The sequence below is a fragment of the Petaurus breviceps genome, unplaced genomic scaffold (genome assembly GCF_028583685.1).
Source record: "Petaurus breviceps papuanus isolate PSGF00001 unplaced genomic scaffold, PetGlider_PUasm1.0 186, whole genome shotgun sequence".
NCBI lineage: Eukaryota > Metazoa > Chordata > Mammalia > Diprotodontia > Petauridae > Petaurus > Petaurus breviceps.
In genome coordinates, this window is record NW_027185798.1 from 6,374,152 (window position 1) to 6,387,435 (window position 13,284).

Consider the following 13,284-nt stretch of genomic DNA (forward strand, 5'->3'; position numbering starts at 1 on the left):
CTTGGATTGCATTCTGATGGGACAGTCAGTGAGGCCTGCTGAAATACTGGCACTAGACTTCCTACATGATGTCAGGCCAGTCACCTCCCCCAATCCATTGTTTTCACTCCGAAAATGAGGAGAATGGACTAGATTGATTGTTCAGTGGATCTGTTAAGTGCCTACTGAGGGCCCTGTGCTAAGTGCTCGGGGTACAAAGAAAGGCAAATCAAACACTAAGTCCCTAAGGATCCATTAAGTAGCCCACTGGCACTACAGAGAATGCAATAATCCCTCCTCACAAGGATCTTCCATTCTATTGAGTAATAGCTAAGATCGCTTCCAGCCTAAAAAGTCACGTTCCTGTTTCAAATCTGAAATATTTAGTCAAAATGCTGAATCTATTTTTGCCCATCTCTGGATCCCTCAACATGACTGTCTTCTGCGGTAACGTGGTGGCTTTTCTGTCAGTGGTTTTCCCCCATGACCAAGGCTTGATTCTCCCTCCCAGTTAACCCAGCCCCTTGACTTGACTTATTGCAGTTTTCATCATCTGCTTTGTTCTTCCTAGGAGCAGGCGATAGAGGTACTGACCCGTTCCAGCTTGGAAGTTGAACTGGCTGCCAAAGAGCGGGAGATCGCCCAACTTGTAGAAGACGTTCAGCGACTCCAGGCCAGCCTGACAAAGCTCCGAGAGAATTCGGCCAGCCAGATATCCCAGCTAGAGCAGCAGCTGAGTGCCAAGAACAGCACCCTCAAGGTAAGGGCTCCTCATGCCCTCACGGCCATCCTCACTCCCAAGGGGATCAGGCCACCATGATTCCGAGGCACAGTCAGTCTGGCCCGGGAGCCAATGAGTATGACCACTTCTGGATGCTGTGGATCTAGACCACACAGCGTATGCACCTTTGGGAGAAGTTGGTAGTAAATTAATGGAATTAGTTATTGGAAGACTCTCTGACTTTGCCATCAACTTGATGAACGATCTTAAAAAGGGCTCTTGGGGTCTTCACTGTAGGTGGGAGAAAAAAAAAAGAAAACCCCGAATCATTTTGTTCAGGGCCCAAATTGGCCTTGCTAGGAGATCATCAGAAGGCTCCCTCTCAATTCTCCTTATCTGGAAAGGCAGGAGTTAAATTTCACTCCAGTTTTAAAGGCTCGTATATGAACTGGGCTTCATTGTTCCCCGTTGGAGTTTCAGCCTCACCATGCCTCTGAGAAGATGAACAGATTGAATGCTACAAAGGGTGCCACTCCCAGAAGGAGCCAGGGCATCTGTCGTTGAGAGGCATCTTGGTCACCCCTCCCTAGGAGCTTCTTGTCAGCAGAATTGGGCTGTGTGTGTGTGTGTGTGCGTGTGTGTGTGTGTGTGTGTACGTGTTCGTGTACATATGGGTGCGTATTTGTGTATGTGTGGGTGGGTGTGGGTGTGGGTATATGTGTGCTGGGATTGTGAGGAGGTAGACTTCCTTTTGGGAGGCCATTTATTTTTGATAAGAGGACATTTCATTGAGCAGGGAGCATGGCTGGCCTGAGCCTTGTGCAGCCTCGCCAGTCCCCAAGAAGTGTGTCCCAGTCCAGCAGGGGACAGCCCTGTTTGCTGTAGGGTTTTTCCTTCTTTGTAGGTTATTCCACATGTGTACAGTCTGTCTCCTGGCCTGGCCTGAGTCTGGCTATCTTTTCTCCAGTACCATCTGCTGTGTTCTTTTACCAGATAGAACCAAAGAGGGCCCTAGGCTTCTGGGGCATGGTTGGGAAAGTTTACAAAGAGGAGCCTGGTGGGAGGAGTGAGAGGTGTTGGGGCAAGGAGGCGGCAGGGGCCTTGTGGCAGGGAGATGAGCTGGCCTGTCCTGAATGGTCTGCTGCTGCTGAAACTTCCTCCTGGACACCTCCGTGTGATATTGTGGTCATGCAGTATATAATATTGCCTATCATCATGATACAGCCATATTGATGGGAGGTCCTGTGAAACCCTGGTGCCCTGAGAACCCAATTGTTGATGCTGCTATTCTCATGAAATCCCTTGCCAATTTTCCCCCAAATGGTCTGAGTTTGCCTTACATGAATTTTTTTTGTCACTGAACTAAATTGTCACTTTACAGCGTAATGATGAGTTTCATGAAATGCGGCCAAGCAAGCGTTTCTTTATGACACGCTGTTTGTAAACTGACAGATAGGCCCTGCCCTCAAAGCACTTCTGTTCTCCTAGAGGGTGGAACATAGAGAGATAAGTTTACACACGGTAATTTGAGGAGGGACAGGGCACCAGCCACTCAGGGCATCAGGGAATGCTTCCCATCTTCTTTCATGAGCTGAATGTTGCAGGACACTAGGGGTTCTGAGAGCAGCAGTGAGGTGGGATGGTGCTCCCGGCATGGGGGACAGCCTGGGCAAAGGCACGGAAGGAGACGGAGGTCCTTGCTCAAGGTACAGCAGGGTTGGCTCAGCATATGGAGTGTGTATAGGAAGCCGAATGGGGAAGGATTTAAATGCCAAGCTGAGGCATGTGTGTGTTGTCCCAAGGTAATAATGCACAGGGAGCGCCAGAAGTTTCTTGACTTGGGGATTCCCTTGGTCAGACTTGTGTTTCAGGAAAGTAAGGCAGGGAAGGCCAGTTGGGGGGAAGAAGGCCAGACCCTGGGAGTGAACAGGAGAAGGGGGGATGTGGTGGGAGCTAAGGCACAAGGGAGAATGAGCCTGGGGGACCAGAAGGACCAGGGAGATTTTCCGCCCCCCCCCCCCCCGCCCACCCTGCTGATTGTTGGGCCTCAGCCAGAGTTCAGGCTTCTCATTCCCTTGCCCCCATCAGATGCCCAGGGAGCATCCTTGACGCTTACCCTTCATCATGTTTGATTTCGAGATTCTATCTCATTTTCTCATATTGTGGCCATTTCTGACCCTCACAATTACACTATGATTATGTAATTTGCCATTCTCGCCTTTGTTTCCATGACAGGGCCCAGCTCCAATACATTCCGTGGGATGCCCTGGGGATGGGGGCACTCGAGCCCTTACATTTTTATTATAGAGCAATTGTTCCCCAATCAGTTAGGATTTTAATGTTTGCCTTCACAAAAAATGTGAAACGCGGTTTCACAAATTAATGTTCTTTAACCGTATCTTGGGGGAATTCTTTAATACTGTGTGGTTAATGAAACAATCCCACACTATTCCTTCCAAAATTACTGCTCCCTTACCTTCATCTGATCTAATAATCAAAACATGTCCTCTAGTAACAAGACTTCTCTCATTTTAATTATCTTAACCCCTTGTCGCCAGGAATCAAGATTGCCCTGCTAGCAAACCAGAGCACAAAGCATATTAGCCCGCACCAAATGAATGCGCCCAGCTCTCTTACCCCAGGGGAGTGGGGTTAATTGAATAAGCTACCTTTTGAAGGTTTTTTTTCCCCCTGTGTGTACAATTTGTATTCTTAACTCCAATCCAGGCTAAGAGAGGATGTGTTTTTTTGTGAATGAGACCTCTCTGATTGGCATTGAGTTGCTTTGCTCATTAGGGATAGCTCAAGGGGGCTAATATTGGGGACCACCTTCAAAAACTCCACCACCAAGCTTCACACAGAGCCCAAAAAATGTGCCAAGCTCTGTGCTGGACAACTGGGAATTTAAAACAAAAATGGAGTAGCCCTTGTCCTCAAGGAGCTTACACTCCAGTAAAAGGGTTACTGCACACCAAAATAAATATAGCACGAGCTGGGGAGAGAAGGCCGCCTGGAGGACGTGATTCCGAGAGGAGGAGGGCATTCCAGGTGTGAGGGGCAGCCCCAGCCAAGGCTCAGAGGCAGGAGATGGCAGGCGTGAGAGCGCCTGGAATCAGTCGATAAATATTAAGCACCTGCTGTGTGCCAGGCACTCTGCCAAGCTCTGGGGATGCAGAAAGAGCAAAAGACAGTCCCTGCCCTCAAGGAGCTTGCAGTCTTAAAGGGGAGACAGCAAACAAGCAAAGGTGTACAAAGTGGCCACCTAAAGGAAAGCAGGAAATAATTCTGAGGGAAGGCTTGGGAAAAGCTGGAAGGAGAGTGATCTCACCTGGGGGGGGGGGGGAGGCTGGGTTGAGCCAGCAGTGGGGGGCTTGGCTGTTTTCCCCTGTGGGCAGTAGGGAGCCTCTGCAGGCTTGTGAGCCACTGGCTTACAAAGATGACTGGCAGCTTAGATGCTGGACGTATCAGAGAGGAGGGAGGCCAGCGGCTTGACAAGGGTCAGGCAGAGGGAAGGTCATCTGCCTTTTTTCTTTCCTTCTCATTGATTTCTTTTTGACATGCTGTTCCATCCATTCTGGGGGACACCAGCACTGTTTGGTGTGAACTGCTAGGAAGTTCAGCCTCATGCTGGCTGCAGGTTGTCTCATACCTGGAACCTGGGGCGTCTCTGTTGTACACATTTGGCAGCAGCCTTCAAGACAAAGGCTCGTCACTTTTGGCACAATCACTGATTGGGGAAACTGAGTACCCAGATTGGCTCTGACACATAGGACAATCACATTTCTCTGATTTATTACGCTTGGACTCTGCTTTGGCTTTGGGCTTGTTTCTTTATTGTTTCATCATTTTATTTATTTTAATAAACCCAATTTTAATTTCATTTACTTTAATTTTTATCATAATAGTAATAACTGGCCTTTTTTTTAGCATTCTAAGGTTTTCAGAGTGCTTTGACAGACCTCATTGGGCATTGTCATTCCCTTACAACAGACGAGGAAACCACACCTGGCATGTAGTAAGGGTCAGAGATGGGGCCTGGACACGTCCACTTTTGTTGGTGTAAGGAAGACAGTGTGGTGTAAGAGATGGGAATCAGGAGGACCTGGGTTCAAATTCCACTCACTAATTGTAGGACCCTGGACAAGATGCTTACCTTCTCTGAGCCTTGGTTTTCCAGTCTGCACAATGGGGTGCCTCCCCTCCCGGCCTCCTGTGTCAGTCTGCAAAGAGTGGGTGGGTTCTTCTTCCTTTCTCTCCATTCTGCTTCATCACACACTGTGAATGGTCCCTCCCCACACTGAATGGCAGTGCCGCCTCCACACCTTTTGTCATACTTCAAAACCAGCTTAGAGAAGAGGGACGCCTTATCTGTATGACGTCTGAGAAGGAGCCACATACGGGAACAGTGTGTGCTGCAGCCATCTCTGTGTTTGTGTCTAGTGAAAAGGGCTGAACGGCCATGGAGAGTGCACGGTAGAATGCCCCCAGCCAGTAAGCATTTATTAAGCACCAACTACATATCAGGCAGTGCCATGCTCCCAGAATATAAAGAAAGGCTTCTGCCAGGTCCTGCCCTCAAGGAGCTTCCAGTCCAGTGGGGGAGACAGCATGCAAACCACTGGACAAAGAAGATGGGCCTCACTTTATATAATACTTTTATTCCTGAAAAGTTTGCGGTGGAAAGAATCCCAGAGGATTTAGTACGTGTGTGATGCTCCCTCCCTGAGCCTCAGTCTCCTTCCCTGTAAAATGAAGGGTCTGGTCCAGACGATCTCGGAGTCACTTGCAGCAGCAGACCGAGGGTCCGGCCCTGAGTTCCATTTCACAGGCATTCAGCCAAACTCTTCACACCATGTCCATAATGCATCTCTCTGGGAAGAGAAGACTCAGCCCAGACTCGATTTGGCCTTTTCATAAACAGGCAGGTTCCAGCATAAACCCACGTGACTCGTGAGCAGTTTGGTAAAATTGAAATGATTCCATCAGTCTCGTCAACTTTGGGCTCATTTCAGATCAAGGAGGCTCTTGTGGGCCCAGCTGGGACCCTGGTTGTTATTTAAAATGTTCCTTCTTTGGGAAAGTGTGACTCCCAGCCGTCCTTTAGGGACCAGAGCCGTTCATTAGCCGGTGTCTGCCGTGGGGGAGTTTACCTTAAGCAGGTCCGAGGCACCTTCATTAGCTTTCACTTCTTTCCATTTTCTGCTATCTGCTCCTCTTTCCCCTTTTCTAATTATTTTTCCTTCTAGTTTGACATGTAGCCTTCTCATCACCTACACAGGCCAGAAAGCCACAGGGAACCCGGCAGCTTGGGATGTGTACATGAAACGCCTGGGTGGCCCCTGATCAGCCCCTCCTGCTAGGGTCACGCCTTCTTGTTTGCTCCATTGTTCACAAGGCAAAGGTCTGTCAAGGAGGACGGGGAGCTTTCTTGGCCTGTCATTCTCCTCACATGCTTGATGTGCACTTCCCCTCTTTCTGGGGATTGGGGTCACAGAATTGGCTTTTCTGTTGCTTACAACTTGATCTGTTTTAATTTCACCAGTCAGGCTACAAAATTCCGTATTTCATGAGACAGCAAGTTGGCACAGTGGGTAGGTAGAGCATTAGTTTGGGAATCAGAAAGCCCTGAGTTTGAATCCTGCCTGGGCAAGTCCTTTTATTTCCCTGAACCTCAGGATCCTCAACCATAAATGATGGTGTGAGATTTGATGGCCTCTGTGATCCTCAGCCCATGAGAGGGCAGTATGTCATGGACCCAGCTGGCCTCAGAGCCAGAAGGCCTGGGATTCGAGATCAGAATCTGACCTGGCCTGGCTGAGTCTCTGAACCTGTCAGAGCCCTGGGCCAGCTCAGTGACCCCATCTGGGATGGGGAAGACCCCATATCCAGCCCCTAGCCCTTTTTTATGACCTGGTATAAACAGAAATCCATTGCCTTCTGAATACCCACATTTTCTTCCTTCAAACTAATGATATAATAGTTATAAAGTGATAGACTTCTGTCTGCTAAAGTTTAACAGAATTCTTAGGGACTTGGAGATAAAAACCCATTTTTAAAAGGTGCATAGCCGTCTTCTTCAAGCTTAGCTATTGGCCAATCACCTCTCCTGAATGAAGATGTCATAAATTCTGTGTTGAGGCCGTTTCCACCCCCACCCCCCGCCCTGGCCACAAAAGCAGCACCTCAGCAGTGCCTGGTCTGGGCATTTCTTAGCCTTCGATGAGTTAAGTCACCCAAGATTTCCAAGGAGGGTTTTAGATTCTTCTCAGAGGCAGTTTTCCATTTCTCTTCCCTGATCATAGCCCTTTCCTCAAAAACACACATTTGCTGTATGACCCTGGGCAAGTCCCTTAACCTCTGTCTGCCCCTATTTTCTCATCTGTAAAATGGGGGTTATGATAGCACCTTCCAAGAAGACTGAGAAGATCAGATGAGATCATATTTGTGAAGCATTCTTTAAATCTTAAAGTTCTATATAAATGTTCACTATTATTCTAATTAGGCTCCTGGTGCAGCAGGAACTTGACAGCCCTTGGCCATCGTCATTAATCTGACTGTCCTAAACCAGCCAGTTTTACCCACTCCTCTAATGCCCCACAGCCCTGGGCCCCAGACTCTCAAGTCCATCCCTGGGTAGCTCTGGGTAACCTGGCTGGGAGGCCCCAGGGAAAGGATGAAATAATCACTTTTTGATGAACACCTTCCGTGAAGCTTTTGTAGGCTAATGAATCTTTGCTCCATTTAATGATAACTGAAATCAGCATTATCATCTATACATTTGGCAGGAAGGATTTAAAAGGACCTGGAACAGAGCGACTTCATGCAGAAAGAAAAGTGCACTAAACTACAAGAACAGGCCATTTCAACAAGTGGCCTTGATGTGTTCAGCTTTAGAAAGGCCAGATTTCTTTCAGGTGAATGAGGAGGTTAGAGAGGCTAGGAAATTAGGACTCTACTATGGTGGGCCTGATGGGAAAGGGGCTCCTTCCCTCCTCTGTGGGCACCCTGGAAGTACTCCCAGTGGAAACAACGAGACATTCAGAAAGCCAACGCTAAGGACACTCCTATCAGCTTGTGTAGGGGGGACTCCTGGGCTTTTTAAAAGCTACGGGGGTGTGGCAGAAAGAGCCAGAGGCCCTGCAGACAAATGCTGTCTCTGCCATTTACTAGCATTCGCCTGGCCCAAACATTTGGCCTCTCTGGCCTCGGTTTCCTCAACTGGAAAATTAAAGACGTGGACTCAGTGACCTCTAAGGGGTGCCTTCCAGCTCTGTTCTGTCTTAGCATTCTCTGCATGGCAGGGGTATAAAAGGACATGAAGGCTTTTTAATGAGAATCCTCATGAAGAACGTGGTGTCTCTTGTTGGTAGACTCTGACTGAGAGGGAGCAGGCCTAGATTCCCAGCCATGGTATGGTGGCAGCTGGAAGGATTGATGGCCACGCACAGTGTCCCGAGTGCCACCTTCCCTCTCTCTTCTTCCTGGGTAGTTCTCGTTTCAGCTCAGTGGCCATCTCTAGAGCCTGTCCCAAATATGAGTAACAATGGGCCAGCCAGCCAATGGATTGGCCGTTCACCTGCATGTTAGACCTGGCTGGGGGACAAAGGCAGGGAGGGAGTGAGGGAGGGAAAGAAGGACTCACTTCAGATTCAGTGGCCCTAAACTTAAGTCAGAAGGTCCCCCCAAGTGTAGCCTGATCATACCAGTTCCCTCTGAGCCAAAAAAAAAGGCCACTGCTGTGTCCTCTCCCAAGAGTGACCTAAATCCACTTGTGCACAGATAGCATTGGGAGGGAGTAGCATGAAGTAAGACTGAAGAGGGAGGTGGCAGCCAGGATGTAAAGGATTCCAAGGCCAATGGAGGAGTTTCTACTTGGGGTTGGGAGCCCGTGGGGTTCACTGGGCCCCTCAGGCAGCGACGTGGTCTTACATGCTCTTCAGGAAAAATCACGTAGGCAGCTTTGCCACTTCATGTGTGATCGACAGCCTTTGGGGGGGCCCAAAACTCCCAAAATGAGGTCAAAACCCTTTTCATAATAATATTAAGAAGTTCAGTTTCTAATATAAATAGCCATAGATATAAGTCATGAAGGCACAGCCCTTGGGAAGGGGTCCTTAATCATTTTTAGGAATATAAAGGGTCCCTGAGACCAAAAAACCTTGAGAATTGCTGAGCCAGAGCAGCAGTCTCTACAGTGGGGTCCGTGCGCCCAAGATTGAGTTGTGTCCCACCTTCCCATAATCTGTAGTCGTGGGGCTACACCTACTCACATTCCTTTGCTACTGAAGCTCTCGGCCTCCTCTGTCTTTGAGTGGCACTGACCCTTCAGAGCAGCAGGAATACAGATGGCCCTGGTAGCCCCCACCCCCAGATCCCTTGTGGCTGAAGCACTGGGGAGTGAGACCCCAGCCTGGGTTTTTTGTGGGGTGGATGCTGACTGAGCAGGTGTGGGTGAGTTATGGTCGACATCAGAGACCTCTTTACATGCTCTCCCCCCCCCCATCCACAAACCATGGCTCACCCAGACTTCCCAGGTCCTGTCAGGGGGCCCAGCCTCCTTCCGGCCCCCCCTACTTCTCAGCCTCAGGGACATCCTTGGGTCATCCTTCTCCCTTCACCACCATCTCTTGTATTTTCCTTCACTTTTACCAGCAGCCCCTTCACACAGGCTACCATCACCAATGCCTGGACTGTTGCAGTCCCCACTCCAGTCAACCCACCCTCCACTCAAATTAACCTTCCCCTCCTCACTCACAGACCTTGTCACCCCCCTGCTCAGTCTCCGGGGGCTTCCTCTAGGATCCATCATGTTTCATCTCATTTTCAAAATGCTGATGTTTTGTGTAGATTTTATAATGCAGATGATCATTAGTGCAGTTTTGCTTTGTGTAACTTATGAAGAAATAGATATATATTGGGGGTGCAGGCTCAAATATTTACTGACGGGTGCACTGTCAAGAAAGTCTGGAGACTGCTGGTCTAGAGGATACCTTTGAAGCCCCTCATTATGGAGGCCCCAAGCTCACTTACTTTCCACTTGTTCCATTTGCCAGTTGGACCAGGTCCCAGTCTCATCCTGCCTTCTCACCTCTGTACCCTGTCAGAGACTGGTGTGCCTCTGTGTCCCTCCCTGTCAGAATGTGGCTCCACGTCCTTGGGAAGGCCTTCCCCAGCTGGCGGTGCCTGCCCATCTCCCTCTCTCCATCCTTCTGAGCTTTTCTATACACCGAACTCACATTGTCTCGTATTAATTTGATTTCTACATGTGTCTTGTCTTTGTGCTAGATTTTTAAATTCCTTGAGGCCCAGCAGCACCTTTGTGCATGCTAACCCATTCTGAACGGTTAAATTAAATTCTGAATTGTTGACAACTTAAATAAAAGCAAAAATGGGATAACCAATCAAAACACATTTATGAAGTACCTACTGTGTGCCAGGCTCTGGAGGTGCAAACATACATGATGAAACAATCCCTACTCCTAACATGTGTCATGTGTACAAATGACAGAAAGCTAACTTGGGGCTAATATATTAGAAAGAATCAGGAATCCACAAGTCAGGAGAGCCTTTGAAGGTTGGTGAGGTCTCACAAGCTGAGATTTGCTAGAGGGAACTGGAAAACTTATTTGGATTCAAAAGATCAGCAGTAAAAGAACGAGGAGAAAGTGCATTGGGAGAAAAAGACCTGGAGATCAGAGTGGACCCTATAAGTCAGCTTTATGCCATGGCAGCCAAAAAAGTGTGCTGTGATCCACAGGAGTGTTGTAGAATTGGAAAGGACCCTCAGTGCCATCTAATCTAGCCCCCTCATTTTATGGGTGAGGATTCTAAAGCCCTGGGAAATGAAGAGATTTATGCAGGTTCACAAAGGTAGTCAGCACCCAAAGCAGGACCTGAGCCCCAGCCCTCTAACTCTAGAGAGAGCCAAGCCAATAAGTAATTATTAAGTCAGTAAGCATTTCGTTAGTGCTGACTGCGACCTGCCAGGCACTAATGATACAAAGAAAGGCAGCCACTCCTACTCTCCAGAAATTCACAGTCTGATTAGGGAGACGGCAGCAAACAATGGGGTGGGACTGGACGGCTCTCAGAGGGGTAGCCCTAGCATCCAGGAGGACCCAGAAAGGCTTCTCGAAGAGGCTGGCACCAGAGGACAGCGCCAAGTCAATGCTTGGCAAACAGTAGGTGCATACTCAATGTGTGTTGATGGATGGTATGTGTAGAAATTCCAGAGAGGAAGATTAGGGTTTGGTATTAGAGAAAACTCCCTAATGCGTAGGAGTTGTCCAGAGCTGAAACGGGAAGCTTTGGTGGGTAGTGAGCTGCTTATCAGTGAAGGCCTCCCTGCAGCGCCTGAATGGCCCCTTGTCAGGCCTACTGCAGAGGACATTCCTGATTCAAGGATGAGTTGGTCTCAATCAGAAGTTGTTAGCCTCTGTTGGAGGTCCATGAATTTGGACGGGGGGGAGAAATTACATCTTTATCTTCATTAACCTCTACCTGAGATTTAGCATTTCCTTTTAAAAACACTTTGAGAAGGGGTCTCCAAGGCTTTGCCAGAGGGTCCAGTACACACAAAAAGGTTAAGAAGCCCTGGTCCCAATGGCCTCCGATCTAGCATTCTGTACTTTCTGAATTTTATTTTTATTATTTACTTAAAATAGCTTTTCTCGTTTATTATCCCACCCCTCACGCCTTGTTCTCCTACTTCTCACTTTTACGTCATGATGCTGTTTTATGGGTCAGGCTTGAGGGGAGGAAGGGATCGGGATTGATTTCTGCACTCTGTGAAACAGACCAGAAAAGTGATGGAGAGGAACATGGGATTAGCCCACTCCCCTCACCATGCCTCTGACTGGCTTTTGTTTTGTTTTCCCTCGAGGAAAGGTGTCCCACACATTCCTGGTCCTCCCCATGAGTTGTTCACAAACTTTGCTAAAAGTAAAGTTTCTTTGTTCTCTCTCTTTTAGCAACTGGAAGAAAAGCTGAAAGGACAGGCTGATTATGAAGAAGTGAAGAAAGAATTAAAGTAAGTGTCGGCTGGTTACATTACACTCTGTTTGCAAGCTGTGGGTCTTGGATGCTGAGTTTACAAAAGCCATAAATAGATGGGTCTCAGTGCTAAAATCCCAGTGAGGTCCCTGGGGCACCTGATCTCCACTGATGAGAGGTTAGCTGTAGCAGACTTGTATAGATCAATCAAGAATTTATCAAGCACCTGCTAGACGCTAAGTGTTGGGAATACAGAGAGAAAGGAAAGAGTCCTTGCCCTCAGGAAGCTTCTCTTCTGTTAGGGGAGATGATAGGTCCACGGGTAAGTATGAAAAAATAATACAAGGTAATTTTCAGAGGGCAGGCACTAGTAGTGGGGCAGGGGAGGAAGCAGGAAAAGCTTGAGGGAGGAAATGGCATTTGAGCAGAGTCTTGAAGGAAACCAGAGGTCTTTTTTAAAATAGTGGAGAGAAGGGAGTCAGGAGTTAGTAGTCAGAAGGACCCTCAGAGGCCAACCCAGAAGAGTGAAGTTGGGACTGCCCTGGTCACACAGGTGGGGAGCAGCAGCAGGTGGGTGTGCTCACAGCTCTGCTTCCTGGCCCGCCAGTCACGGCATAATGGCCATCCCGCATAGAGTGCTTTGAGGTTTGCACAACGTTGTGTGCATGGGAGCGAGATGCTATTAATGTCCCCATTCTACAGATGAGGACGCTGACAGAGATTCGAACCCACACCTTCCTGCCTCCCAAGGCCAGCTCTCTCCACCATACAGCTCCTGGCTGCTTAGGCGCCGATACCAGAGGTGGGGGGTATATGTCTCTGCCCTCAGCTCTGACTAAATTCCGAACTTTGGTAGCTTTTGATGGCATTGACATCATTGCCATTTTGATTCACGGTACCAGCAGCACAAAACAAAGCCACCAAACATCCTCCCCACCCCACCTCCCCAAGACTTCACTAAATTTAAACTATCCCAAGTACCCAGCATTTCTGTAGATGCTGATGAACAATGGGCCTTGATGGTGTTTTTAAAATATTAGCTCATTTCTTAACTTGCAAATATACAACCTGGGTGAGGAGGAAAAAGTATCGTAAATCATGTGTACTTGGATTTCTGGACGCAGTTAGGGCACTGGGGGAGGGGGGACTTTTGTTCTTTGGCTTGTACAGAAAAGCCCCCGGAGACGCCTTAGCGGAAATGGTAAATAGTTCTTAAGACAGTCAGGATGGCGAGTCTCTGCTGCCACCAAATCACTTGGCACCATCCCATCCTCCGTCCTCAAGCTGTTTTCAGCAGCAGTCCATGAAATAAAGAGACCTGGCTAAGTCCATCATATAGGATCAAAGATCCGGGAATAAAAGTGACCCCAGACACTGGGGGTTCAACCCCCTCACTTTACAGTTGAGGAAACCGAGGCCCATGAAAGTTAAGTGGCTGAGAATCAGAGGACCCTGGATCTGGAGCTAGTCCAGCCCCCACTCCCCTTTTACAGATGGGGAGACTGAGGCCCAGGATGGGGAGGCAATGGCCCCAGATCCCATTGGGTATAAGCAGGGCAGAGGTTCCTGTGGGTGCACATGGGTGATCATCA

General features: G+C 48.5%; 1 protein-coding gene across 1 annotated transcript in view; it reads left to right on the plus strand.

The window, feature by feature from the left end:
- The window catches only part of CUX1 (cut like homeobox 1), a 301,593-nt gene that overhangs the window by 225,610 nt on the left and 62,699 nt on the right, over window positions 1-13,284 (plus strand). Inside the window, exons 12-13 of the mRNA XM_069089141.1 lie at window positions 551-739; window positions 11,671-11,729. Coding sequence (XP_068945242.1) covers window positions 551-739; window positions 11,671-11,729 — 248 coding nt within the window. The remainder of the gene's footprint in view (window positions 1-550; window positions 740-11,670; window positions 11,730-13,284) is intronic.